Below are 27,659 nucleotides of genomic sequence, written 5' to 3'. Positions count from 1 at the left end.
TAGCTTTGACTAGATGGACCTTTGTAGGCAAAGTAACGTCTCTGCTTTTTAATATGCTGTCTAGGTTTGTCACAGCTTTTCTTCCAAAAGCACGTGTCTTTTAATTTCATGGCTGCAGTCACCATCCACAGTGATTTTGCAGCCCAAGAAAATAAGGTCTGTCACTGTTTCCACTGTTTCCCCATCTATTTGCCATGAAGTGTGCATTACTACTCTCTACTCTGCCATGGGGTAGTATGGGGTAGTAGAAAAGTGCATATAGAAACAGGGCTTTATAAGCAAAGGAAGAAACCACAAGAAAAAGATTGCTTTTTAAAGATTGTGGTTAAAAAATAACATAAAAATTTTCACGTTAACCATTTTTAAGTGTGCAATGTAGTAGTGGTAAGTATATTCACACTGTTGTCAAATACCTCTTCAAAACTTTCATCTTGCAAAACTGAAACCCTGTACTCTTAAAAAAAAAAAAAACCAACTCCCTTTTCCTCCTTCCTGCATAGCTTTTATTAAATAAAAATTCATAGCTTCTACATTTCAAGACTTCACAAATTCATAACGTCTATGTGTCAAAACCACCAATTGGAAGATAGAGCTTATTTGTAGCAAATTATTTAAGAAGTGTTTTTAATATGTGCAAAAGGAAAACACTCAACAAGCAAAGCTGACCCCAGAAACTGAAAATTCAACTCATGAAAGAAGGTCCAAATGACTTGTAAAACACTACTTAACCTCATTGGCAATCGAAGAAATTCTGCTTCTAAGATTGGCAGAAATGTTGTCAGTAATAGTGTTCAGTGCCAAGAGTTACTGCTCTCGAAGTAAGATGGGCAGGCTCCCTCATGCTGGTGCAGACAAAACGCAGTACAACTGATGGAGTTTTGTTTGGCAGTATATTTCAAAACCTTAAAATCTTTGTAACTTTTGATCCCTTGATGCCACTTTTTAAAAACTTTTATTAAAAATTTTATTTTTGAAGCCCATAAATGAGCAAATTCCAGAACAGTAGCAATACAGACAATCTCACACCATTTTGACATCTACCTAGCAGTCCAGTTTTGCATTTTGTTTCCTGTAAACAAATACATTGGATTAAAACAACAGTGTCCTTAACCCCAAGTTCAATGTCTGAGTATTTCCAATATTTATTTTGAGCACATAATAAAGCAGAGGCAACTACTTTTCCTGAACATTTTATTTCCATTCAGAGCTTAGCAATTACTTTAGCTTCACATTATTCTGTCATAAATGATAACCAAATGGCCTAAGGGGCTAAAATCATAAAATTATTATAAGCCAAGTCAATGTCATATATATATATATAAAGTTAATATAAAATGACAACTATACTGGTACATATTTGTTTTGGATCCTACTAGAAATATGCCAAAATAACACGTTTTAGTAAAGACTGAGGTCCTTGGGTAGAGGAGGGGAAGAAGAGTCATATCATCAAAAATTATTAGGAAAACTGTAGGTAAAAAAAAAAACCAAAACAGCCTACAATTTAAACAAAATAAAGGAGGGAAGAAGAGTACAACACTGGGGTGATGACAGTTCAGGAACACACTCCCCATCCATCACAGACTCGCTCTCCACCTCAGGAGCACAGCACCAGGCTCTCTAGGCACTACTGCTCTCTCACGAAGTTCTTTATGTGGAACAGAAACCTACATTTATGGTCACAACAGAATTTTATAACTGCTCTTTAATCTCACAGCAAAAAACAGGAAAAAATTGGTAGGGCCAGAGTGAACCTCAGAACATCTCAGTACCCTGAAAATAGGGGCAAAAAGTGAATCATTAAGAAACAGTATCCAAAGAGCACTGTATTATCGATTTATAAAACAAGATTCAGCCCTCTTTGATGGGACGAGCCATAGTAGCTGAAATTTGGAAATGTTTTGATGCTGATTTTTTTTTACTGATGTGGTACTCCAAGCTGTTAAGTTGGAACAAATTCCAAACTCACACTGACTTGTATCACCTCAGTTTAATAATCCAGTGAATGACAAAAAAGACAAACAATGAGAATAGCATCACAGCACAGCAACTTCGTCTGGCTCCCTCTGGATAAAAGCTTCAGTTTTCCCAAAGTTTTACCTATAAATCCAGTTGTAGAATCAAACCGTGAATCCATTTCAACTAATAATTTATTTTGATGTTTAACTTCATGCCCTGTTTCGATGGAAAGAGATTTTATCGCAGTTACTTTGTTTCTCAGACTTTCCGTGAATCTCTCATTCTCCTCTTCACAGGTACTATGCCCACTATTAGGATAGCCATAGTTCCCATACTTGCCAGGGGGTACTCCTTCACCCAGGCCTGCACTGCTCAACCTGCCAGAGGGCAGAGGGGTGGGTAGGAAGAGGCCAGGGACCACCTGGACTGCGTCCTCAGGACCAGGGCCCGGAGAAACAGCAACTGCTTCCTCCAATGTGCCACGACATCAGTCCCTTGGTGCCTCTTTTAACATCCTATCCTTAGACTAGAGCGATGTGCCCAAAGGTTTATAAAAGCAAAAATGCATAAGCAACCTAAGTATCTAGGATTAGCACACTGGCTACACAAAGTAGTATAACACATTCATCCGACAGAACAGTGTGTAGGCTAAAGAATTCTGAACGACAGGCCCATGTTAAGTAACAAAACCCGACAAACAAACAAGAGAAAAGAAAGCATAAAAAATGCACAAAGAGAAAATACAAGAGCAGAAGGAGATACACCAAAATGGTAGTTATCTTTGGGTTGTGGGAGATCTAAAATTTTTTAAATAAAAATATCAGAAATTTTTAGTAATGAGTACATTTTACTCTGATAATCAGAAGGAAAGCCTTAAAATGAAACGTTTGTAAAATACTTAATATACATACCATACACAAATATTTTTAAAAATTTAAACTTCCATACACCAATCAAATAATTAATTTGACTTAGTATTTGTGAAATTGGGCCTAGGGCTCAATCTATAAATTTGTAAAAATTGATATATTCTCCTATTCTGACAGTTGTAATACTTTTTTTGGTGACTGTTTTGAAGTGAAACTGAAGCATAGGAATAACTGTGCTAAAATCTTATCATAGAGGTTTGGGTTTTTTTTTTTTTTTTTTGGGTACTTAGATTGTCCTACACAGTGAAATTGAATTTTAACCTGGTTTTGATTCTTGCGGTTTTAGGTAGCTGTATTAGGTACTTTATGAACAAGATGTATTAAATACTTCTTAAATTTTTTTTTTTAAATTTTATATTGGAATATAGTTGATTTACTGAGGAAGGAAATGGCAACCCATTCCAGTATTCCTGCTTGGGAAATTCCATGGACAGAGAAGCCTGATGGACTATAGTCCAGGGGGTCACAAACAGTCAGACACGACTGAATGGCTGTGCACATAGTTGATTTATAATGCTTTGTTAGTTTCAGGTACACGTATACATGTATCTATTATTTTTCAGATTCTTTTCCCATTTAGATTATCATAGAATATTGAGTAGAGTTCCCTGTGCTATCGAGTAGGTCTTTGTTGATTGTTTTATATATGGTAGTGTGTTCAGTTCAGTTCAGTTCAGTTCAGTCGCTCAGTTGTGTCCAACTCTTTGCGACCCCATGAATTGCAGCACACTAGGCCTCTCTGTCCATCACCAACTCCCGGAGTTCACTCAAACTCATGTCCATTGAGTCAGTGATGCCACCCAGCCATCTCATCCTCTGTCGTCCCCTTCTTCTCTTGCCCCCAATCCCTCCCAGCATCAGAGCCTTTTCCAATGAGTCAACTCTTCGCATGAGGTGGCCAAAGTACTGGAGTTTCAGCTCCAGCATCAGTCCTTCCAAAGAACACCCAGGTCTGATCTCCTTTAGAATGGACTGGTTGGATCTCCTTGCTGTACAAGGGACTCTGAAGAGTCCTCCAACATGACAGTTCAAAAGCACCAATTCTTCGGCATTCAGCTTTCTTCACAGTCCAACTCTCACATCCATACATGACCACTGGAAAAACCATAGCCTTGACTAGATGGACCTTTGTTGGCAAAGTAATGTCTCTGCTTTTCAATATGCTATGTAGGTTGGTCATAACTTTCCTTCCAAGGAGTAAGCGTCTTTTAATTTCATGGCTGCAGTCACCATCTGCAGTGATTTTGGAGCCCAAAAAAATAAAGTCTGACACTGTTTCCACTGTTTCCCCATCTATTTCCCATGAAGTGATGGGACCAGATGCCATGATCTTCGTTTTCTGAATGTTGAGCTTTAAGCCAACGTTTTCACTCTCCTCTTTCACTTTCATCAAGAGGCTTTTTAGTTCCTCTTCACTTTCTGCCATAAGGGTGGTGTCATCTGCATATCTGAGGTTATTGATATGTGTACATGTTAATCATAAACTCCTAATATAGTAACAGTTTCCCCTTGTCTTATACATTGCTATTATTTTATGCTATTTTTATTTATTTATTTATGTATTATTTTTGACCACATCCCATGGCATGTGGGATCCTTGTTCCCCGATCAGGGATCAAACCTGTGCTCTCTGCATTGGAAGCATGGGGTCTTAACCACTGAACTGCCAGGGAAGTTTGGATTAAATGCTTCTGTAAGGTGTTCTGTGAACATTACTAGTTCTTTCGCTTCTGTACTTGAGGGAAAGGAATACTTGTGGAATTGACCTACTTAAGTGACTGCATGTGCTCAGTTGCTCAGTTGTGTCCGACTCTTTTGCAACCACAGGACTGTAGACCGCCAGGTTCCTCCATCCAAGGAATTTTCCAGACAAGAATACTGGAGAGGGTTGCCATTTCCTCCTCCAGGGGATCTTCCTAACCCAGGGATGGAACCTGCATCTCCTTCCTTGGCAGGCGGATTCTTTACCCGCAGAGCCCCCTGAGAAGCCCAAGTGACCTGAGTGACTGCTGCTGCTGCTAAGTCACTTCAGTCGTGTCTGACTCTGTGCGACCCCATAGATGGCAGCCCACTAGGCTCCTCCATCCATGGGATTCTCCAGGCAAGAACACTGGAGTGGGTTGCCATTTCCTTCTCCAATGCATGAAAGTGAAAAGTGAAAGTGAAGTCGCTCAGTCGTGCCCGACTCTTAGCCACCCCATGGACTGGAGCCTACCAGGCTCCTCCGTCCATGGGATTTTCCAGGCAAGAGTACTGGAGTGGGGTGCCATTGCCTTCTCCGTGAGTGACTAGCAGCCCTTTAATATAGAGGGAACTGAATGCAGGTCACAAAGGCCTGACTTGGGTCAGGTCCACTGAACGAGGAACTGCACATACTGCAGAAGCTCTGAGAGTCCCTGGACCCTGGATGGGGTGAAGTGCTGCTCTCCACAGCGGGGGACTCTCCCCACACATGTCCCTGCAAGCTGGACTGACCTGCTCAGTTCCAGCTTGGCCCGAGGACCCTGGCAGAAAATCTGATCTGACCTGACATGTGGTTGGTACCCAAGCTCAGCCAAGAATGTGCTGTGCTGGGAAGGGCATCCGTCACTCAGACCGTTAGACGCGAGCATTCGAAGACCTCCTGTGCCAGGAGGGATAAGGTGAGCGATAAACCCCTCACGGACCAATTCAAGCCCAAGTTATGGGAGCAGAGAGCAGCTAAAGGACCGTCTGGATTTGCTTGAAATGTTCAGACGTGTGGGAAACTGACTAGGTCCCCTTCCCCAGTGAGCCCAGAGTGGCCAGTACGTCGCATGGCACCCATTCATTCCACATGCCAAGAAACTAAAACAGCCTCAAAAGCCTTTCAGAGAAGCAATTAAATGGCATCTGATAAAAAATACACTTCCAACTCTGCTCCTTAGATGAAAAATCTCTCACGTGAAGAGAGTTTTCTTCCTTCTCCTGCAGCTTTAGATAAACAGCTTACTTAACCATTTTCTCTATTCCATACTACTTCACTTGATATGATGCCAAACATTCTTATGTCTTTATTTTTAATCACAAACTCACATATTTCTGATGCTATGCGAGAGACACAAATATATGCCTTCCTTTTTTTCTCTTCAACATCCCTCCTATTCTTTCTCCTTCGGATAGTCATAAAAAGTTCAGAACAGTGACCCGGCCTGAGTTTAATACCAACGTCAGAAATTCGATGGCTGCAGGCTAATGAGATGGCTAATCCATTATGTGTGTGTGTGTGTGTGTGTGTGTGTGTGTGTGTGTGTGTGTGTGTATCCAGGCAAGAATACTAGAGTGGGTAGCCATTCCCTTCTCCAGGGGATCTTCCCAGCCCAGGGATTGAACCTGAATCACCTGAGTTGCAGGGAGATTCTTTCCCATCTGAGCCACTACGGAAGTCCCGTGTATATATATATATATATATTTAAATTCTCTGCTCCTTAAATTTATTTTGCTAGGGGGTGGATGGTAGGAGTTGAGGGAGCTTGTCTTTCAAATTGTTTGTGAAGACCAAAATTAAATTTCATAATGTCAACTTTTCCATTTAAGAATTCCCAGGCAACTCTTCTTTCAAGATCACATCACATTTGTCTACTCTGTTGGGTTTATCCTGTCATGCTATGTGTGATACTTTTACTTTTTTATCATCACAACCTCTTTCTCTCTTCACTGTCACCTTAACATTATCTCCTCTTATCTGGAAATGACTTTCTGCTGTGAAGAGGATCAGGCTTTAAATAAAACCAGTGGATATCCACATTCACAAATACGTGGTGATTTCTACATTCTGTTGCATTTAATGGAAACGTGTTCCCCAAGAGACAGTCATTATTTTAAAGTCTCTGAGTTTTCAGTATCTTTCTTCTCAAATGAAGGTACAAGTGAAATAAACAGAGCACATCAACAGTACCCTTGATACCTAATAATTTAGATGATGATTTTTCATCTTGTGAGAAGTTACATTCCACCCAAGCATAGCGACACACACGCTGTGCTGTGTTAAAACAATTCGCTTTTGAGGATTATAACGCTCAGTAGGGAGTGAGTATTTGCAGTTGTGTCCCTTTCAAAGTCACCCACTTGAAGCTGCTAATTTTAGCTGTGAGTCTCGTAAAAGGTTTCCATCTAAGCTGTCAGTTTCCAGGTACAGTGCATTAAAATACTTTTGCAAAGCGGCAAAGTGGTTACACAGCGATACTTCTGGATTTTTCTATGTTCTTTCTTGGAACTGGACAAAATTCAAGAAGAGAAATGCCCATGTTACAAAACCCACTTTGACAGCAAGAACGATTCTTGATAATTTGGAAAAAAAAAAAACAAACAAACAAACCAGGGCTCATGGCAATTCTTCTCTGGATTTCTTCTGGTCTTCCTCTCTTTTCTTCTTACTCTGGCAATCAAAGTAGACAGAGAATGTGCACGTGTGTGCATGTGTGAGTGTGTGTGTTTGTGTGTATGAGAGAAAGGGGTGTTTGGGAGCGAGGAGGGGACCACGGGGGGAGCAGGGTGGAGCCTGCCTTCCTGTGGCTTCTGCTTTTCTCAGAGAACTTCAGAGTGATGGTGATGCCAGTTCTAAATAAATAACATATGACTCTTATTTTTTGCCTGCCCTCCTCCCTTCCCCTCCCCCACTTTGGGTTTCCTATGTGTGTTTCAAGTGCCTGATAGCCTTGGTGGGAGAACTGCTGATGCTCCTGTGGCCTTGATCACCTTATCAGGCAGCGAGATCCTGCTTTTCTGAGACGAGCACCTGAACCTGAGGTCTGGCACGGGCTCTGCCAAACGCGGCTGTCTCCGAGCCATCAGGGACAGCTTGTCTGCGTTTCATCAGCTCGCCCGGGGCTGCGTTTCACCAGGCCCCTCTGCCAGGGCCTCCCCGGCAGCGTCAACAAGGGTCACACCTTCTGCAGAAACAGCCCTCAAGTTTCATCACTGTGATGCTAAAAAATATTCTCCAGCTTCAGCAATGACCTAGTTCATTCGGGGGCAGGGAAAAAAAAAAAACATGCTCTTCTTCCAGAACGTCCCTGGGCACGGAATTTTCCCTCTTAGGAAGACAGGAGCTTTCCTGGAAGCAGACCCAACTGTGCTTTGAAAAACTTGGGAAAAGACCCCGAACCCTGTCACTCCTCCGTGTCCCCTGTCCCGGGAACAGGGACGCCCACTCAATGCCTGGCACACAGTCTGGGGACCCACAGCCGAGCTGGCCCTCCTGACACGCCTCCTGGACAGAAAGTATTGAAAAGTAAGTATCCAGGCTCTGGTTTTTAACATAAGGAGTGGCTGTGCTTTACATCTGCCGTTGTTTACAGTTTCTGCAAAAGGGAACTAAGCCCCCTGTTTCCTTAGGAACTAGAACAGGATGAAATGAGTAGGGTCTACAGAGCATGCTTGGGTACATTGCAGGGTTTTCAAGTGGCCTAATGCTCCTTTTTTTTGTTTGTTTCATTTCAGTCCATTCTGACACTTTTGCAAATCTATTATTATTATTTTTTTTAAATGACCATTTTGGCTTGACAACCATTTTAAAAGATTCTTTCACCTCATGGCTATCTCAATAATTAGGAAAAAAATAAACATTAAGGATGAATGAAAAGAATGATTTGTGAAGGCTTTGCAAAGAAAAATACCATAAAAATCTGAGGTAACGACCCAGGTGACGCAACTCCCCCGTCGGTACTTCTGCCTGATATATTTGAGTGTTTCAGTCAAAAGTTATTCCTTTTATGGGAATAACTTTGAGAAGGGACCCAGCGGTCCCTTGTCTGATGACAGGAATGAAAGCTGCTGCACAGCTCTCAGGCATTTCAAAATGGCCGGTGTAAACATTCACTGAGTCTTTGAAACAGGTTTTCTTTCCTTTTTAAAAACTGGGGTAAGAATATTTGAGATCTACTGTCTTAATACATGTTTAAGTGCACAAAACCATATTGTTAAAAAAAAATAAAGCAAACAAAACCAAAATGGAAGAAAAAGAAAACAGTATTGTTAACTGTTGGCATGACACTGTACTTGAGTTGCTAACTAGGATGTTTTTGAAAATTGAAGACAAAAAAATCAACCCCAGAAAGATCGATGAAACAGCAGCACGGTCACATTCTGATGAACACATCTGAACTCAAAGCACTGATTAAGGGTGTCAGTTACAGACATCTGGCAGGCATTTAAAAATAGATAAGAGCGGCATTTAGAGCTGCTGTTGCTGTAATTATTTCCCTTCCACAGCCTTCTTCTCAGGTAAAGGTAGCCCTCATTTTCGAATGATTAGTTAACCAGGAGTGGTCAGAAACGTTTTATACCGGCAATATCAGTCAAGGGTAGATCGAACCAGCTCCTTTGCTGTTGGGCTTCTGAGCCGAAACCCTGGATGTTGTGAGCCGCCTTCTGAATGGACGGAGGGACAAATCCTGTAGCAAAAGGCACTGATGATCGAGAAGCATGATCAGATCTTAGAATCCACATTTAAAAGAAATTTAAATGGATTTCATCTCCCAAACTCCATTGTCCTTTGAAGTTCTTTGCAAAACATGCAGTCACAATTGGGGAAGGTTTTTAGGTAGGGTGGAATTCCTAATTTTCATCACTTTGAAAAGAGACCTCCTCCCAATTTAATTTACTTTCCATCACCCCACACACACTTACATGCAGCTATCAGCCTGTGGGAGGAGGATGCCGTCGAGTGTCCTAATCTGGAGGGAGGTGCAGGACGCAGAGTGGAGCTGAGGAATCAAGCCCAGGCTCAGAGGCAGGATTTGGAACCAGATCCCGACTTTAGCACAGTTTCCAGCCAGTCTGAACTCCAGTGTTCTCACCTGTAAATGGCGATAACAACATCCACCTTAACAGGATTGATGGGGGGAATCACACGAGCAAATATACCAAAAGAGTCTGTCAAATCGTAATTTATCCACAAAGACTAGTTCCTCCCCTTGGTTAATTAAAAAGCTTCTCTCTCTCTTTGCTTTTTTTCATACTGTTAAAAAAAACCCCAAAACTCTGGGACATGGTGAAGGACAGGGAAGCCTCGTGTGCTGCAGTCCATGGGGTCGCAAAGAGTCGGACACGACTGAGCAACTGAATAACAGCTCTCTCTTTGCTAAAATTTCAGAATGCTTTCCTAACATAAACTATCAAAGTAATAGAAACAACACATGTTTGACACCAGGGCAATGATAAAACAACATAGACATTTATATATTTTGAAGAAAATTCTATACTTAAAAACATTTGAGAACAAAAGAAAAAAGTTTATATTTTAGAATGCATCTGCAATAAGTAAGAAAAATTATTTTTTGCCTGGAAATGGGTGATAGGGTATGTGCTATCTAAAAAGCTAAGTCGAGATTCATCAGCATCATCTGATGGTGCTGTTTAATACATATTAGTGCCATATTGGCTTCCCTGGTGGCTCAGATGGTAAAGCGTCTGCCTACAATGCGGGAGACCTGGGTTCAATCCCTGGGTCGGGAAGATCTCCTGGAGAAGGGAATGGCAACCCACTCCAGTATTCTTGCCGCCAACCCCCGCCCCCCGTGCCGTATTTAAATGGGGGTTTTCATGAATCCATAGGCATGGAAGGTAAAGGTAAATCTATGTACACAGGATGATGTCTGTGATTAGTATGGAAACTTAGGCACAAACCCATCTTCCCTCAAAGATTATAGCTGAGTCTTGCACTGGTTCCCGTTTTTGACTAGACATGGGTACTGTAGAGCGGTCGGTCATTTCAATGCAGAAATGAACCTGCATTGTCGGACTCAGTGGAGACGGTAGCTGGTGGGGGGCGGGGGGCGATCTCAGGAGCTATGCCTGGGATTTCAAGGTCAGTGATGAGGGTTCGTAGTGAACAGGTGGCTTCTTTATTTTGGAGTGAGGGAGGGACAGCCTCAGAGGAATGGAGCAGACAAGAATCACAAGCAGGTCTCATGGGGCAGCTCCGAAGAGCTGTAACCATGTCTTTATTATTTTCCCCTGCTCTCTTTCTTAAGTTTTTATTATAGTTGTTTTACAGTGTTGTGTTAATTTCTGCTGAACAGCAAAGTGAATTGACTATACATATACACATATTTCCTCTTTTTTGGGATTTCCTTCCCATGTAGGTCACCATAGAGCATCAAGTAGAGTTCCCTGTGCTACACAGCAGGCTCTCATTGGTTATCTATTTTATACGTAGCCCTTGTGGTCTTGACTGAGATATCCCACAGCTTTTGTCCAGGCATCTCAGGGTTTCTGGATAAATTCTTTGCTTGAGTTACCAATAGATTTGTAAGGAACCCTGTTAACTTACACTTAATTCTGCCCCAAATTCAGAAACATAAAGAAGCTTGGAAGAAAGTGATCATGTTGTCTTAGGAGGTAAAAATGAAAGGATGATTGTCCAACTATGTGAGAGAAAGAGCATTAAAAAATGTTTGGAGCCTTCATTGAGGTTTCCGCCCATGTACACCCACCTGACCACCCTCCAGGAGACTTTGGACATCAGGGCAAAGAGATGGACACAAGCTGAAGAGCATCAGTTCCGGACCATCCACTGCTGAGTGCATACCACCTAGCCCCCCAGGGCCATTTCCTCCATGGCTGCTATCAGCACTTCTGGGGCCACCCAGCTCACCTTGATTGCCACCTGGCCTTCCATCCTGCTCTTAGAAAACCAGGGTCGTTCACTCCTCAGTCAGTAGTTGAAGACCCTCCTCTAGTCCCGTGGTTCTCAAACTTCTCAAACTCTTAGTGCAGCAGCATCTAGAGAGCTTGTACAGACACGTTTTCCTGGGTTCCTCCCCCAGAGTTTCTGAGTCTGAAGGTCCCGAGTATTTGCACTTCTGCTAAGTTCCCAGGTGAGGCTGACAGTGTGGTCCAGGGACCACACTTTGAGAACCACTTTAGCCATTTCTTTGGCCTGTAATTTCTGCCCTGGTTCTTTTCAAACACTAACCGTGCCTACTTCTCAGATGCAGAAGGCTAAGCCACAATAAGCAACAGCTGTGGAGAACACAAAAGATAAACCCATCAGGCGTCCTGCAGGGAAACAGCCTGCAGCGGAGCGTGTCTGCTGGCAAGACTGAGCGTGGGGAGAACACACCGAGGTGGGCAGTCCACCACTTGGGAGGGGCTGCTTTTTCCTGCTTAGGTTAGGGCTCCATCACTGAGGAGGAGGCTGCTTTTTCCAGCTGAGGCTAGCGGGATGGTTTCAAGGACAAGCCAGCACTTAACGGTGGAGTTCGAAACTGGTGGGATTTGAATATACAGAGATGGAAGGTGGTCTCATTCTATAAAGGAAACAATAACAACAGCAACAGAAAAACCCCCAAACAAAACATGAAGGGCAGAAAGAGACAGGATGCCAATGGAAATCAGAAATTCATTAGGTTGGTTTGGTTAGTTATCCCTAGAACTTTCTTAGACAAGCATTCTTTGATTAAGCCATCTAATCTTAAATCCTTAACTTCTGTCTGTAATCTGGCATGTCCACATAGATCTTGAGAATGGAGGGCGAATGGTAGGGATTTCAAACACCATGGGCCAGGGAGGGGGAAGTACAGATGCATCCGTGTGCTTTCTAGAACATCAAAAGTCAAAAACAACAATCAGAACATCGGAATTAAAAATCAGCTCTTCTTGCTCCCCCAACTATAAAGTCCAAGAAGTGTGGTTGGGACCCCAGCTCTGGTCTCCGCACTTCTGGAGACTCTGCTGTTTTGTGTGCTTTGGTTTCAGCCTTAGGCTGGCTTTCTCAATCTCATCTGGTATCAGCCTCCCTTGGGGTCTGCATGTTTTGTTTTTCCTCGTTAGAGAGCAGGGCAAAGGACTTCAGCTTTCCACTGACTCGATAACCGTGGAACTTTCTGCAGAAACCCATGTGCTGATTGGCTTAGACCTTAGCAACCAGTCACCCAGCAAGAATACTTGATCAGTTTAGACCCATCTGAGCCTGCAGAGGCAGGGAGGGGGCCGTCTAGCTTACCCTTCAGCAGGTTTGAGTGATGAGAGAGGCAATGAAGCTAGGGAGACAAGCAAGTGGCCACTTCGGGAGATTTTGGACATTTTGGAGAAAGGCCTCTAAAGTCATACCATCTCCTCCCTTAGGCTTAAGTTTGGCAGTGGGCAGTATTCACGCTTCAAAGGTTTAGGATGTGCTCAGTCACTTAGTCATGTCTGACTGTTTGTGACCCCATGGACTGGAGTCTGCCAAGCTTCTCTGTCCATGAGATTTCCCAGGCAGGAACACTGGAGTGGGTTATCATTTCCTTCTCCAGGGGACCTTCCTGACCTGCATCTCCTACTTGGCAGGTGGATTCTTTCCCATGGAGACACCTGGAAAGCCCTTCTACAAAATGGTTCTATTCTGGAATGGAATGAACCACTGGGTGTGAAGCTCCTTCTCTCTAAGCCACACTTTACTGGGGGGGGAGGGGGGGAGATAAAGAATGATTTTAAAAATTCTTCATAAAACAAACCAAGTAGAGGCAAAAATAGAAAGTTTTCTCCTGAGCCCCTCTAACTGGCTATGTTGAGGAGGGTGGAAGGAGGTGGCTGAGATAATATTGACAGTCTCCACAGCACTTGTCCCCCATCTCCAGTCTTATGGTTTTCTCCGCCCTGGCTTGCCGACAGGTGGTTTGTTCAACATAGTTAATGCAGGCTCAGCTCATTACTCTGGAGGTAGTGTTGTTCTTGCCCATTACAGGGCAGGGAGTGGGACATCCCCCAAGTCCTCCCCGACACTGGCTGATGCCTCAGATTCCACAGGATGTCACCTCTAGGTCCATCTATAATAAACAGTCTCCAAAGAGGGATGACTCTGGGGGTTGCTCTGGGGTTTTTGTTGCAGGGAAGGTGAGCTCAAGGACTCAGGGAGCCTGGGAGAATGTGGAGGCCCAACCAGAGAGGGGCTTTCTTCACCATGCGTGTTCTCAGCAGTGACCTTGATGACACATGCCTAGACCGGACGCAGCAGTTCACCTCGTTCAACTTCAAACCACAGTGATTTTAGCCAGTTAAGTCACTGAAGTTCGTCACTTTACAGCACTGTCATGTGTGCTGCGTGCTAAGTTGTCTCACTCGTGTCTGACTCTTTTGGTCTTTTGGGGTAGCCCATCAGGCTCCTCTGTCCATGGGATTCTCCAGGCAAGAACACTGGAGCGGGTTGCCATTTCCTTCTCTAGGAGATCTTCCTGACCCAGGGATCCATCTGCGTCTCCTCCATCTCCTGCATTGGCAGGCGAGTCCTTTACCTCCAGCGCCACCTGGGAAGCCCACCCTGTGTGTTTGTGGCATTGCCTTTTATCCTGAGGGAGGAGGACAAAGATAAGAAAGACAGAGGGATGTATCCTTTCAACATAATCTGCTGGAAATTAGAATCTAGAAACCTGGACTCTGTCCCCTAACAAGCTGTGTGACCTTGAAAAAGTCATTTAACTGGCCTGTGTTTCAGGGCTTCTTTTCAATTATAAAATCAAAGGAGTTATTCAACTTTGTTACAGGTCTCACTAACTTTAAGCTGTTTTGTTTTTTTTTTTAACCCTGCCTTAACGGATTTCGAACTGCCACAGATTTTTAAGGAGAGGGGAGTGGGAAGACAAAGTCCATCTAAAAAAGAAGTTTGGAACAAACCCAGAGAGAGCAAACAGCAGCTACAGCTCAGTGTGTTCATGTTCTATGTGCCAGGCACCCTGCCGGACACCTGGAGTTGCTCACTATTAATATTTAACAGCTAAATTATATCTGTTTATTGTGTTTGCGTTAGTCGCTCATTCATGTCAGACTTTTTGCGACCCTATGGACAGTAGTCCTCCAGACTCCTCTGTCCATGGGAATCTCCAGGCAAAAATATTGGAGTGGGTTGCCATTCCCTTCTCCAGGGATCTTCCCGACCCAGGGATCTAACCTGGGTGTCCCACATTTCAGGCAGATTCTTTACCATCTGAGATTCCAGGGAAGCCATTATATTTGTTTATTAGGTAACATATATACATTTAAAATGGGCTTTCCCGAGGGCTCAGTGGTAAAGAATCTGCCTGTAATGCAGGAGACACGTGTTTAATCCCTGGGTTGAGAAGATTCCCTGCAGGAGGAAATGGCAGTCCACTCCAGTATTCTTGCCTGGGAAATCCCATGGACAGAGGAGCCTGTCGGGCTACAGTCGAAAGCGTTGCAAAGAGTCAGACATGACATAGCATTTGAGCATGTGTACATAAATTTAAACCATCCCAAAGGAAAGGCAGAGACCAGCAGTGTTCTCAATTTGCGTCCCTTCCTTTCTCCAGATACTCAGACCTCTTCGCCAGGGGCAACCAGATTACGAGTTCCTTGTAATTTCTAAAATCATTGTGTGTATAAATAAGCATATTATAATACTTATTCTTCCTTTTCTCACTATGCAAGTGATAGAATACTCCACACTCTCTTCTATACTTTATCTTATTCAACAATGTATTTTGGAGATTATTCCATATTAGTACATACAGAACTCTTCATTCTTTAAAAAAAAAAAAGAAGGTTTACGTATTTGTTTATTTTTATTTTTTGGCTGCGCTGGGTCTTCGTTGCTGCATGTGGGCTTTCTCTAGTTGTGGTCTGTGGGCCTCTCGTTGCGGTGGCTGCTCTTGCTGGGGAGCGTGGGTTCTAGGGCACTCAGGCTTCAGTAGTTGTAGGCCATGGGCTCAGTTGCTGTGGTTCACAAGTTTAGTTGCTCCACAGCATGTGGGATCTTCCTGGACCAGGGATCGAACCAGTGTCTCTTGCATCGCAAAGAGGATTGTTTACCCCTGACTACCAGAGAAGCCTTATTCTTTTTTTAATGCTCATTGCCGCTGAACATTTAAAATTCCACTGTGTAGATAGACTGTAACTAGGTACTACTGATGGACATTTAAGGTACTCTCAGTCTTTTGCTATCACAAGCAATGCCACAAGAATATTATTAGGCGCTTGTTTGTCTTCTTATCTCTGTTTTAAAAATTAACTATATCGAGGGATGTTTTACACATTGTGCAATTCACTGTAAGTGTTCGATTCAGTGATGTTGTTAAATTCATCAAGTTGCAAAACCATTGTTATAGACGAGTTTTAAACCATTTTTCTTGCCTACCAAAGATCCTTATGCAGAGCAGTTGGAGACTCCTTAAAACACTAAAGACAGAGCTACCATATGATCCTGCAGTCCCACTCCTGGGCATATATCCAGAGAAAGACATGGTCTGAAAGGATACATGCACCCCAGTGTTCACTGCAGCACTGTTTACAACACCCAAGACATGGAAGCAACCTAAATGTCCACCAACAGAGGAGTGGATGAAGAAGATATACAGTGTGTGTGTGTGTGTGTGTGTGTGTGTGTGTGTATACACACACATACATAATGGAATATTTTTAAAGATCTTTTGATGTGGACCATTTTTTTAAGTCTTTATTGAGTTTGTTACAGTATTGCTTCTGTTTTTATGTTTTGTTTTTTTTTGGCCTCAAGGCATGTGGGATTTTATTTCCCCAACCAGGGATTAAACTCATACCCTTTGCACTGGAAGGCACTGGAAGTCTTAAACACTAGACCACCAGGAAAGTCCCACGTGCAATAATATTAAGCCATTAAAAAGAGTGAAATAGTGCCATTTGCAGCAACCTGGATGGACTCAGAGATTGTCATACTGAGTGAAGTGATTAGAGAAGGACGACTATCACGTGATATCGCTTATATGTGGAATGTTAAAAAAATGAACTTGTCTATTATTAACTTATTATTAACAAGTGAACTTACTTACAAAATAGAAGCAGACTCACAGACTTAGGGAATGAACTTATGGTTACCAAGGGGGAGAGTTGGGGGTAAAGATAGGAAGTTGGAGACAGACAGGTACACACTGCTATATTTAAAATGGGTAATCAACAAGGACCTACTGTATAGCACAGGGAACTCTGCTCAATATTCTGCAATAACCCAAATGAGAAAAGAATTTGATATATAGGCATACGTATAACTGAACCACTTTACTGTATACATGAAACTATCACAGCATTGTTAATCAACTATACTTCAGTATAAAATAAAAAATTAAAAAAGATTCCTCATGCACACTTATTGTTAAATAGTGTTCTCTCCTGGAGAAGGCAATGGCACCCCACTCCAGTACTCTTGCCTGGTAGGCTGCAGTCCATGGGGTCGCAAAGAGTCGGACACGACTGAGCGACTTCACTTTCACTTTTCAGTTTCACACATTGGAGAAGGAAATGGCAACCCACTCCAGTGTTCTTGCCTGGAGAATCCCAGGGATGGGGGAGCCTGGTGGGCTGCCGTCTATGGGGTCGCACAGTGTTGGACACGACTGAAGTGACTTAGCAGCAGTAGCAGCGTTCTCCCCACTCCCCACCTCCAGCAACCACTAATCTACTTTTGGTCTCAATAGCTTTCTTAGGATATTTCGAATAAATGGCGTCATACACTACGTGATGCCTTGTTTCTGAGGATAATGAGAGCTCTTCTGAGGTTCCTCTGTGTTGCGCCCTGTGCCCTAGTCTGCTCCTTTTTATTATCCAGAGTGTTCATTGTGTGGCTGCACCACAATGCCTATCAATTCACTAGTTGTATATTTAGGTTGTTTCCATGGACATTTAGGTTATTTCCAAGTTTTGATTATTATGAGTAATCTTGCTAAGAATATTTGTGTGCAAGTCTTTGTGTGGACGTATGTTTTCACTTCTCTTGGGTAGATAGATGCCTAGGAATGGAATTTCTGGGTCTTCTGGTAAATTTATGTTTTAAGTTTTTAAGAAACTTCCAAGTTGTTTTCCAAAGCATCTGTACCATTTTATATTCCCACTAGCCCTGTTTGAGGGTTGTTTTTTTTCATAGTCTCCACCCACGTTTGACTTTCTGCTTTGTAATAGCCATCCTAGTGGGTGTGAAATGCGATCTCATTGTGGTTTTAATTTGTATTTCCTGAATGAGTAGTGATGTTGAGCATCTTTTCATGGGCTTATTTTTTATAATTTATTGCCTCTACTTCTCACATACAACCTGGAAAATCTTACCCAAGAAAGAGCACAACACTTGCGCTCCAACAAATCTGGACTCATAGCCCAGCCCTGCCACTTGCAGTCAGTGAGGAGTTAGGTTTGTTACATCAGCTCTTTCAGACTCCCCAGGTGGTGACTCAGTGGGAAAGAACCCACTTGCCAAGCAGGAGATGTGGGTCAATCCCTGGGTGGAGAAGATTCATTAAAGAAGGAAGTGGCAACCCACTCCAGGATTCTTGCCTGGGAAATCCCATGGCCAGAGGGCCCTGGCGGGCTATAGTCCACGGGGCTGGAAAAGAGTCAGATACTACTTAGCAACTAAACAACAGCAAAGCTTCCAAGTCAATATCTGTGAACGGAGAAAGAACGCACCTGGTAGTTTAACTGTGAGGATTAAATGAGACAGTGTGTATGAAGTGCCCAGCGTGGGGGCTGACACCCGGAAGGTACCCCAAACATGTTGTAATTGTCTCTCCCTGTCTGGTCGGCCTCCCCTTCTCCCCACCCCAGATTTCTAGAGCCCATCTTTGCGGGCTGCTTTAAGATAGTTCTTTCCTTCGTCTGGCTGTGCCAGGACATAGTTGAAGCACAGGGGATCTTCGGCCTTCATCACAGCACACATGGTGTTTCTGTTGTGGCATGTGAACTCTTCTTAGTTGCGGCATCTGGGATCTAGTTCCCTGACCAGGGATTGACCCCGGGCCCCCTGCAATTGGGAGCACAGAGTCTTAGCCACTGGGCCACCAGGGAAGTCCTCAGAACCCATCTTTGGGAAGGGTGTTTTCCCTAACGTGGGACTGGGTATTGAGTGATGGTGGGTGTGACATCCAAATCAGGAGTTACTGACGATGGCAGGTTCAGGAACCCAACTGCTGTTGGATTAGGCTGGGTCATCGGGACTGACACCTCCTGTCCCAGTGAGAAAGGTCTTACAGCTGGTTTTGCTGCCCGCCCCAGAAGAACCGGGTGCCCACTCTCTGCATGTAGGCTCAGAGCTCTTCCCTGACCCCTTCAGCCTTCCTGCTGACAGCAGCCACACCACTGGCTGCCTGTGTGGGGGCAGACTAGCCAAAATAAAGCTAGGCATCAGTCAAGGGCTTTAAACATTCAAAGAATCCTCCTATCACCTCCTAGCTGTTCTCCAGCAATGTGAGAGGACGATGTTTATAATTTTGCTGATGTTGAACCCAAAGCTCTTGGTAGCACTTCATACTTAGTTTTTGGTATGCAATTCAGAAGAGCCTGTACCTACTCAGTTTTCCTAATAACTAAATGAGATAGCTACTGCTATTTTACAGAGGAAAAAACTGAGAAAAAGAGAAGTTAAGCTTGTATGTGACAGAGCTAAGATTTGAACCCAGAAACCTGGGCCCTTCATCACCACATCCTTCTCCTCTTCTGTTAAGGGTGCTGCCTATCCTGGCCTATCTATCAAAATGGAATATGTAAATATTCTTACCCAGCAGCTACATTTCTTGTATTTAGTCTAGAGAGCCACTTACATGCCCGAGGAGGCATGTTGCTATTGTTGTTTAGGCACTCAGTTGTGTCTGACTTTTTGCGACCCCATGGACTATAGCCCACCAGGCTCATCTGTCCATGGGATTTCCCAGACAAGAATACTGGAGTGGGGTAACATTTCCTCCTCCAGGGGATCTTCCTGACCCAGGGATCAAATCTGAGTCTCCTGCCTTGCAGGCAGATTCTTTACTGGTGAACCACCGGGGGAGCCCAAAGAAGCATGTACCAGGATGTTTTTTGAGACACATTTGTAAGTCTGAAAAACTCCAGCCAAGCTACCCATCATCAACACAAGAACAGACAGACTAAACATGGTATTGCTATTTTATGCAATACTGATATCATCAAGCATTAAAAAAAAAATGATGCAATCCGTAGTGGATTGAATTGACCGTGTAAGACTGCTGAAACTTGATAAGTAAGGTAAGCTAACTGCATGGCAAATATGTACAATTTAGTGCCGTACATACAATAAGATTATATATGTATTTGTGTGTGTGTGTGTGTAGTGTCTAGATGACTTGGAGAAGGCAATGGCACCCCACTCCAGTACTCTTGCCTGGAAAATCCCATGGATGGAGGAGCCTGGTAGGCTGCAGTCCATGGGATCGCTAGGAGTTGGACACGACTGAGTGACTTCACTTTCACTTTTCACTTTCAGGCATTGGAGAAGGAAATGGCAACCCACTCCAGTGTTCTTGCCTGGAGAACCCCATGGATGGAGGAGCCTGGTGGGCTGCCGTCTATGGGGTTGCACAGAGTCAGACACGACTGAAGCAACTTAGCAGCAACAGCAGCAGCAGTGTCTAGACGACTATACATGTAAATGGATAGAAAAACACCTGAAAGGAAAGCAGGTTTTTCCTCTTGGGAAAGTTCTGAGATGGAGGATAGAGTTTGTGGGAAACCATTTCTTTTGTATATTTTACAGAATACAAGTGTCTGCATTTAGACTGTGTCTAATTAAAGATAAGCAAAAATTTTAAAAAAGAAAGCAACTTACTCTGGACAACACAGCTAAAATAACAGGAACATGCAAATCCTGTGTTCATTCCAGCTGCCATCCGATCGCTCCAAGGCTGTCCGTGAACCACACCCTGGCCCCCTCTGCTAATTTCAGTAATTCATTAGTTGTCCATCTCTAGCAGAGGATGATAAATCTGTCTTCAAGGGTTCTCACCTTCAGAGAAGTGAGGAAACATGACCCATGGCCTGACTTAACTGTCCTTTCCTTAACAGTCAGTGCCCCATGGCTGGGACACATGGTGACTCCAATTATGTGAGTCAAATAGTGTGTTTGTCAAGTGTTGTAAGCTGTGGGGCTTTGCTGTCAGGGAGCCATCACCTGGTTTAGAAATCATGGGTGGCACATAAGGTCTTTGACATCACCCCAGCTCTTAATGGGCTTTCCTGTGGCTCAGACAGTAAAGAATCTGCCTGCAATGCAAGAGACCTGGGTTCAAGCCCCGGCTCGGGAAGACTCCCTTGGAAAAGGGAATAGTTACCCATTCCAGTATTCTTGCCTTGAGAATTTCAAATCTTAATGGTCTGATTTTGTCCTTTCTTCCCTCTCCATCCACAGCAGTGCCCGCCTGGGAATGGGAATAGTCTTGTCTTGTAAATTACTATTACAGGTGAATATTATACCAGGAGAAATCTTTAGACCTTAATTGGTATATCACTTTTTAAAAAATCATCATGGTAACCCACAGCAGAAAAGAAAATTGATGAGAAGAGTGAAGTCTTTCCTTAAAGTCTACTGATTACCATCTTGAAAATCAATTATATAACAGATTCTTCCTTAGACCATTTACACACATTATTCTAATCTTTAGAGGATTAAGTGCTTTATAGGCAATAACTCACTTAATCTTCACAACACCCTCTGAAGTGTATACAACAATTATGCCTCCGTTTTACAGATGAGGAAACTGAGGTAGTCATGACATACTTATTGAGTTAGGAAGAGGTGGAGTCAGAATTTGAACCCAAGGTATCTGGCTCTAAAATTCTTACCCACCTCTGCTATGTTGCCGCTCAGAAGTGACAAACGGAAAGACTAGAACTAAAACTTCTGCCTCCTAGTGCACTGCTTTTCTTGGATGACCCTAATTATATGCCGTGTCCAAATCAATATACTAGGTGGAGATCTGAAGTATGTAAGTTTCACAGTTCTCATCTTTGGAAAATTTATCACACCAGAGATAAATACACAAAATATATTTATGTGGAAGACTCTGTCTCTAAATGTCTACTGTTTGTATAGAGCAAACTGTTATTTCCAAGCATGGGGTCCTCCATGCAGGATAGATTTGGCAGCAGGATGCTAGCACTGTGCCCAGAGGACAGAGTCGGGTGGGTTCTTGGGTGCAGACACACTGGTTGTTTTATGGCTGCCTTGAAATGTGCGCTGCATGGCTCCAGCGTCGTCTCTCACACTGAAGATGTCAGCCCGTGTGGCAAGGGGAGTGACTGCTGCAACTGTGTGATCTTGAACACGTTCCTGAACCTGAGTCTCGGATTCCTCATCTTTAAGATGGAGAAGGAAATGGCAACCTACTCCAGTAGTCTTGCCTGGAGAATCCCATGGACAAAGGAGCCTGGCGGGCTACAGTCCACGGGGTCGCAGAGAGTCAGACACGACTGACTAACACACACACACAGAAGATGTAGGTGGTATTAATAACCTTTTAGGTCACTTAAAGGAGATTAAGTGACATAGCATACCTGGTGACTAACCAAGCGCTGAATGCCGACTTGTACTGATGAATCCATGCTTGCTCAGAAATGCCAGCCCACTTGCTGCCCTCCCCGGGGCACCTGCCTGCTGCTCGGAAGGAATGGTAGTTTCCCAGTTTCTCCTGGAAGAAACATGTCCCACCTGGTGATTCCTTTGTATTGAGTCAAGTCCTCTTTTGGGAGGCAAACATGCATGAACACTGTTTTGTTTTTTTAATTGTCATCTTTCTTGAGTTCGTTTTTTTTTTAATGTATTTGTTTGGCTGCACCAGGTCTTCATTTCGGCATGCGGGATCTTTAGTTGGGCATGTGAACTCTTAGTTTCAGCTTGTGGGATCTAATTCCTCCAAGCAGGGGTTGAACCCGGGGCCCCCTGCATTGGAAGCGTGGAGTCTTAGCCACTGGACCACCAGGGAAGTCCCAGGTGCACACACTTCCTGAGTCCAGTAGGAAACGACTTTGAAAGAGGTGGCACTGGCTGTAGCCTCAGTTTTCCCTCTGGCTGGCTGGGCTGTGGCTGCCCTGTCATCCACCAGGAAGCGAGGTTGAAACTGCTTCTGCACTCCCTGGGGCACTGGCAACCTCTGCAGATTTCGATTGTGACCACCTGGGGGAGGGCGCACCTGGCATCAAGTGGGTGGAAGCCAGGAATGCTGCGAATGTCCAGGCCCGCCCCCACCCCCATAACAACATTTCCAGTGGCCGGTGAGAGAGCCCACCCAAGGACCCCCAACCAGCATGACCGCAACACCCGGTCTTCTGCAGGCCAAGGGACCTCATTTCTTCTCTCCCTGAGGACCACTCACAGGGTGATGGGGCTTCTGGAATTCCTGAGAAATGTCAGAGATGTCCCAGAATGGATGGTGATGTTGGGGATTGTTATTTTTCAGGCTCATGTGGCATGAAAGGATGGCAGACTCAGGAGGGCCCCAGAGGCGCGCGCTTTGTTTTTTGTCTACGTTGCTTTCCCAGAAAGTTCCTGAGAAGTCCGATGCCGTGCTTCGTTGCACAATATCAGGTAAGCATCTCTAGTTCTTGGCCCTCTGAAATCTCTGTGCAGACCAGGTTTCTTTGGCTCACAAGGGCACTGTTAAAAACATCACCTGGGAAGTTTAGTTCTGAGTAACTGATTGAGGAATTAAATCCTCTGTGACTTCTCTTTCTAGAAGATCTCTTCGAGTACCTTTCTGGACACATTTTGGTGATCCTTCTCCATGTCCTGTTGTGATTCTTGTTTAGGCAACTCCCACACTTGTTTGTTTGTTTTTTTTCCCCAGATAATCCACTCAAATTTCCTGTGGTGCATGGGAAGGGCGTGAATAACTTCACTTTAGACAATGTACCTAACTCTTCTTCATCACCTTTTACTGATATCCCCACCTTGGCTAAATTTGTCTCCCTACTGTTTGCCTTTTTCAGCTCTGCTGGTCAGCAGTGAAAAGGTTAAAACCAAGACAAACACACCCAGTGGAGGGAGAGCGAGATCAGGGAGCTGGAATTCCCCCTGCCTGGAGAATAAATAACCCAGAGCTGGTCCACAACTTTCACTCTGGGAAAAGGGATTTATTACTTATTTATTTATCTTTAGGCTCCACCACATGGCATGTGGGATCTTAGTTACCCGACCAGGGATCGAACCCATGCCCACTGGCAGCATGGAGTCTTAACCACTGGACCGTCAGGGAAGTCCCCAGGATTTGGTATTAAAAGAAAATAGAAGGAAAATTGTTGGGCAGGGAAGCAGAATTTGGTACCTTGTGAGTTGTTTTCTTCTCTTTCTTGGATTATGTCTACCCTTGAAAATATGGAGGCACTGGTGGTCTTGTCTAAAGGATGAAAGAAAACTCTTCACTCCTTTATCCCTTTTTCTAGGTCCAGAGAGGAGAAGAGTCAGTCTGTAAAATGGCTCTGCTTCCTTAGCAGAAGTTGCAATAAAATCTCACCTTCCAGTCTGGACCTTTGGGTGTAGGACTGTGCACCTGACTCCCCAAGCCGAGAGGACAGCACCTCCTCTTTCTTGGTGTTTGTCCACAGCCATCCAGATAGAGAGATGGGCTCAGGCTCACTACTGAGCCTTCAGAGTAACCCCCTGTCTCCCTAGGAAGCCCAGGATTTGGATGGGCCCTAATGTTGGATACCAGTCCCCACACACATAAGCCAGATACTTGTGAAATGTTCTGCAGGTGGCTCTCAATAAGCGACCTGCAGGTAGACTTAAAAAACAAGGGTAAGATTTTCTGGTGAGGTTTCCAGCAAGTAGAGGGTGAAAAGAGAACCACCCACTAGGTACAAGATACCACTTCCCTGCACAAGTCTCTTTTGGGGCCAATTATTCAGTTCTGTACCACATGAAGGGAAAAAACCAGTCAGCCAGTAGGAAGCCGGGGGATTCAATCAGCCCTGATTACACCTGAAATGAAACACTGGAGCCTGAGAGATCAGAATGAGTCATCCAGGCTCAGCTTGTGCATACTTGCTGTCATGGCTTCCATAAATTCAGGAACACACCAGGGAGGAGCGATGAAATGCTTCCTAAGAAGAAATCGGGTAAAGATGACCCAAAGGGGAACACAAGTCTGATAAGCACAGGCAGAAATGAAATATGATCAGCAGCTTCCTTGATGGTTTTTCAGGGAAGTTCATTTTTTTATTTTGGTGGTTTAGTCATTTGTTTGAAAGAGACTCAGCCAAGCAGCTGCTGGAGATATGTCCCTGCCTGCAGGTTTGTCCTCTGCCTGCGCCAGGGACTGACACCTAGTCAGTCTGCCTGCCTGGAGAAAGAGGAGGTGGGGAGCACAGCTGGGAAACCCCAAGTTAGAGGAGACACAGAGAGAGAGGAGGGCTTCCCTGGTGAGAAGGTATTGCTTCCAAATACCAGGTTTTCCTCCAGTATGAAGGTGACGGTGAAGGTGAAGTCGCTCAGTCATGTCCGACTCTCTGTGACTCCATGGACTGTAGCCTACCAGGCTTCTTGATCCATGGGATTCTCCAGGCAAGAGTACTGGAGTGGTTTACAATTTCCTTCTCCAGGGGATCTTTCCGACGCAGGGATCGAACCCAAGTCTCCCACATTGGAGGCAGACGCTTTAACGTCTGAGCCACCAGGGAAGCCCTCCAGTATAGGCGGCACATTTTATATGTTTGCGATGACATGGGAGCTAGTGAGAAAGCTCTGGTACACACTGGAAACCTTCCTGCCCTGTCTGTCACAAGGGGGAAAAAATTCCACGGGGAGAATGGAATTCCTGAGGAGGTTTACCAGATTAGCCCATTAGCAGTCTATTCGGTTAACGATCACCAGGGGAAGGGTGAACCCCTTCTGAGGGGGAGAGCGTAGGTCCATTTCTGTGATAACATCAGCCACACGTCATCAGGGCACCAGCCTGGGAAACCTACCTTCCAGACTCCTTCGTCCTCAGGAAGGCATGGTTTTAGCTCATCTATTTTGTTCTTTGCTTTTTCATACCACAACATACAATCAATTCTGAGCACCATTAAGGTATAATTTTCAAAAAGATAAAGTGATTCCATGCAAATATGGAGTGAACATCAAAGATTTTATTCCATTCTTTTTCCTTTTTTTAGGAACTATTCTTCCACTATTTCATTTTTTTTAAAGTGGAACATTTTTTAAAAAGTCTTTACTGAATTTGTTACAATATTGCTTCTGTTTTATGTTTTGTTTTTTTGGTCCAAGAGGCATGTGTGATCTTAGTTCCCTGACCAGGGATCAAACCTGTACCCCCTGCTTTGGAAGGGGAACTCTGAACCACTGGGCCACAGAGGTCTCTCAATTCTTTGAATGAACAGGGAACCAGAAAATATCAAGGCCTGGTCAAAGTGCATTTGAGGTATTGGGTGTTTATAGACAACTTAAATGAATGTTAGGATAAGATTGCTGAGTTAGAACGTTGGTTCATGTCCTACAGGGCCATAAACTATAGTTTATGGGGTTATCAAGTCTTCTATGTGGAGATTATTTGCATCTCTGTTGAATAAAAATTCAAAAGTTTATACGTAACTTCAAGTCTGGAGATTGTAATCAATAGTAATCATCAATGAAGCAGAGGGCATTTCCCCTAGACAACTCTGAGACAGACCTTTGTCCCATGTGACACTGAAGCAAGATACCATACACATTTTCGCCGTATTTCTAAGTTGTAGATAATTTTTCTTAATAGCTTCTTTTAAAAAAAAAAATAGTAGTTAAGAGCACTCAGTCTTTTAGAAAGTTATTTATTTATTAATTTCTGGCTGTTCTGGGTCTCCGTCGCTGCACAGGCTTTTCTCTGGCTGCAGCGAGGAGGGGCTCCTCTCTAGCTGCCGTGTGCAGGCTTCTCATCACTGTGGCTTCTCTTGTTGTGAAGCACGGGCTCTAGGGTGCGTGGGCTCCAGGAGCTGTGACCCGTGGGTTCAGCAGCTGCAACTCCCGGCCTACAGAGCACAGCCTCAGTAGTTGTGGTGCGTGGGCTTAGTTGCTCCGAGGCACGTGGGATGTTCCTGGACCAGGGCTTGAACCCGTGTCTCTTGCATTGGCAGGCGCGTGCCTTGTCCCTGAGCCCCCAGGGAAGCCGTCTTAATAGCTTCTTGAGATTAGGAGCAGCACTTTTCATTTTGTGTGCTCCCCCGCCCCCACTCCAGCCCAGCATCCTCTTAGGCACGTAACATGCCCAAAAGCGCTTATTGAAGGATGTGTTTTTATCTACGAGAAGAAGCTTTTCTGGTTCCCCAATGACATGTCCATCATGCTTATCCCCATTGTTTATCATCCATTCTAATTCATCAAATCAGATCAGTCACTCAGTCGTGTCCGACTCTTTGCGACCCCATGAATCGCAGCACACCAGGCCTCCCTGTCCATCACCAACTCCCAGAGTTCACTGAGACTCACGTCCATCGAGTCAGTAATGCCATCCAGCCATCTCATCCTCTGTCGTCCCCTTCTCCTCCTGCCCCCAATCCCTCCCAGCATCAGAGTCTTTTCCAATGAGTCAACTCTTCGCATGAGGTTGCCAAAGTACTGGAGTTTCAGCTTTAGCATCATTCCTTCCAAAGAAATCCCAGGGCTGATCTCCTTCAGAATGGACTGGTTGGATCTCCTTGCAGTCCAAGGGACTCTCAAGAGTCTTCTCCAATACCACAGTTCAAAAGCATCAATTCTTCGGTACTCAGCCTTCTTCACAGTCCAACTCTCACATCCATACACGACCACAGGAAAAACCATAGCCTTGACTAGACGGACCTTTGTTGGCAAAGTAATGTCTCTGCTTTTGAATATGCTATCTAGGTTGGTCATAACTTTCCTTCCAAAGCTCTATGCTTTTCCAAAGATAGTTCACCTAGTAAGAATATTCTTATTTCTTTATCATCAGGCCAGCCCAAGCCAGAGGTAACTTGGTATAAGAATGGTCGAACCATAGATGAATGTGGCAGTGTCTCCAGCTACGAATTCTTCGAGAATCAGTATGTTCACGTATTACACCTCTATTGGTAAGT

The 27,659-nt window shown here is 44.1% G+C and overlaps 1 protein-coding gene, 1 long non-coding RNA gene and 1 pseudogene across 8 annotated transcripts in view; 1 reads left to right on the top strand and 2 right to left on the bottom strand.

Annotated features, from left to right (window-relative positions):
* Window positions 1-871: 871 nt before the first annotated feature.
* LOC109577684 (BET1 homolog pseudogene) lies at window positions 872-2,446 on the bottom strand (annotated as a pseudogene).
* Window positions 2,447-3,238: 792 nt separating this feature from the next.
* Window positions 3,239-27,659, bottom strand: part of LOC109577737 (uncharacterized) — a 51,947-nt gene continuing 27,526 nt past the window's right edge. The window contains exons 3-4 of the long non-coding RNA XR_002183569.2: window positions 7,225-9,706; window positions 3,239-7,122 (exon numbers count right to left, since the gene is read on the bottom strand). This is a non-coding gene — a long non-coding RNA (uncharacterized lncRNA). The remainder of the gene's footprint in view (window positions 7,123-7,224; window positions 9,707-27,659) is intronic.
* ALPK2 (alpha kinase 2) overlaps window positions 8,009-27,659 on the top strand; it is a 143,142-nt gene continuing 123,491 nt past the window's right edge. For all 7 annotated transcript variants that reach the window (XR_011563863.1, XR_011563865.1, XR_011563864.1 and 4 more), the window contains exons 1-3: window positions 8,009-8,139; window positions 23,054-23,181; window positions 27,536-27,653. Coding sequence is in view for 4 of the 7 variants with exons in the window: in XM_070779115.1 (XP_070635216.1) it covers window positions 23,058-23,181; window positions 27,536-27,653 (242 nt within the window). In the remaining 3 variants the exon portion in view is untranslated. The remainder of the gene's footprint in view (window positions 8,140-23,053; window positions 23,182-27,535; window positions 27,654-27,659) is intronic.

The sequence above is a fragment of the Bos indicus genome, chromosome 24, assembly GCF_029378745.1.
Source record: "Bos indicus isolate NIAB-ARS_2022 breed Sahiwal x Tharparkar chromosome 24, NIAB-ARS_B.indTharparkar_mat_pri_1.0, whole genome shotgun sequence".
Lineage (NCBI taxonomy): Eukaryota > Metazoa > Chordata > Mammalia > Artiodactyla > Bovidae > Bos > Bos indicus.
Note: the sequence above shows the minus strand (reverse complement) of the source record. Positions and strands in the feature narration are given on the sequence as shown.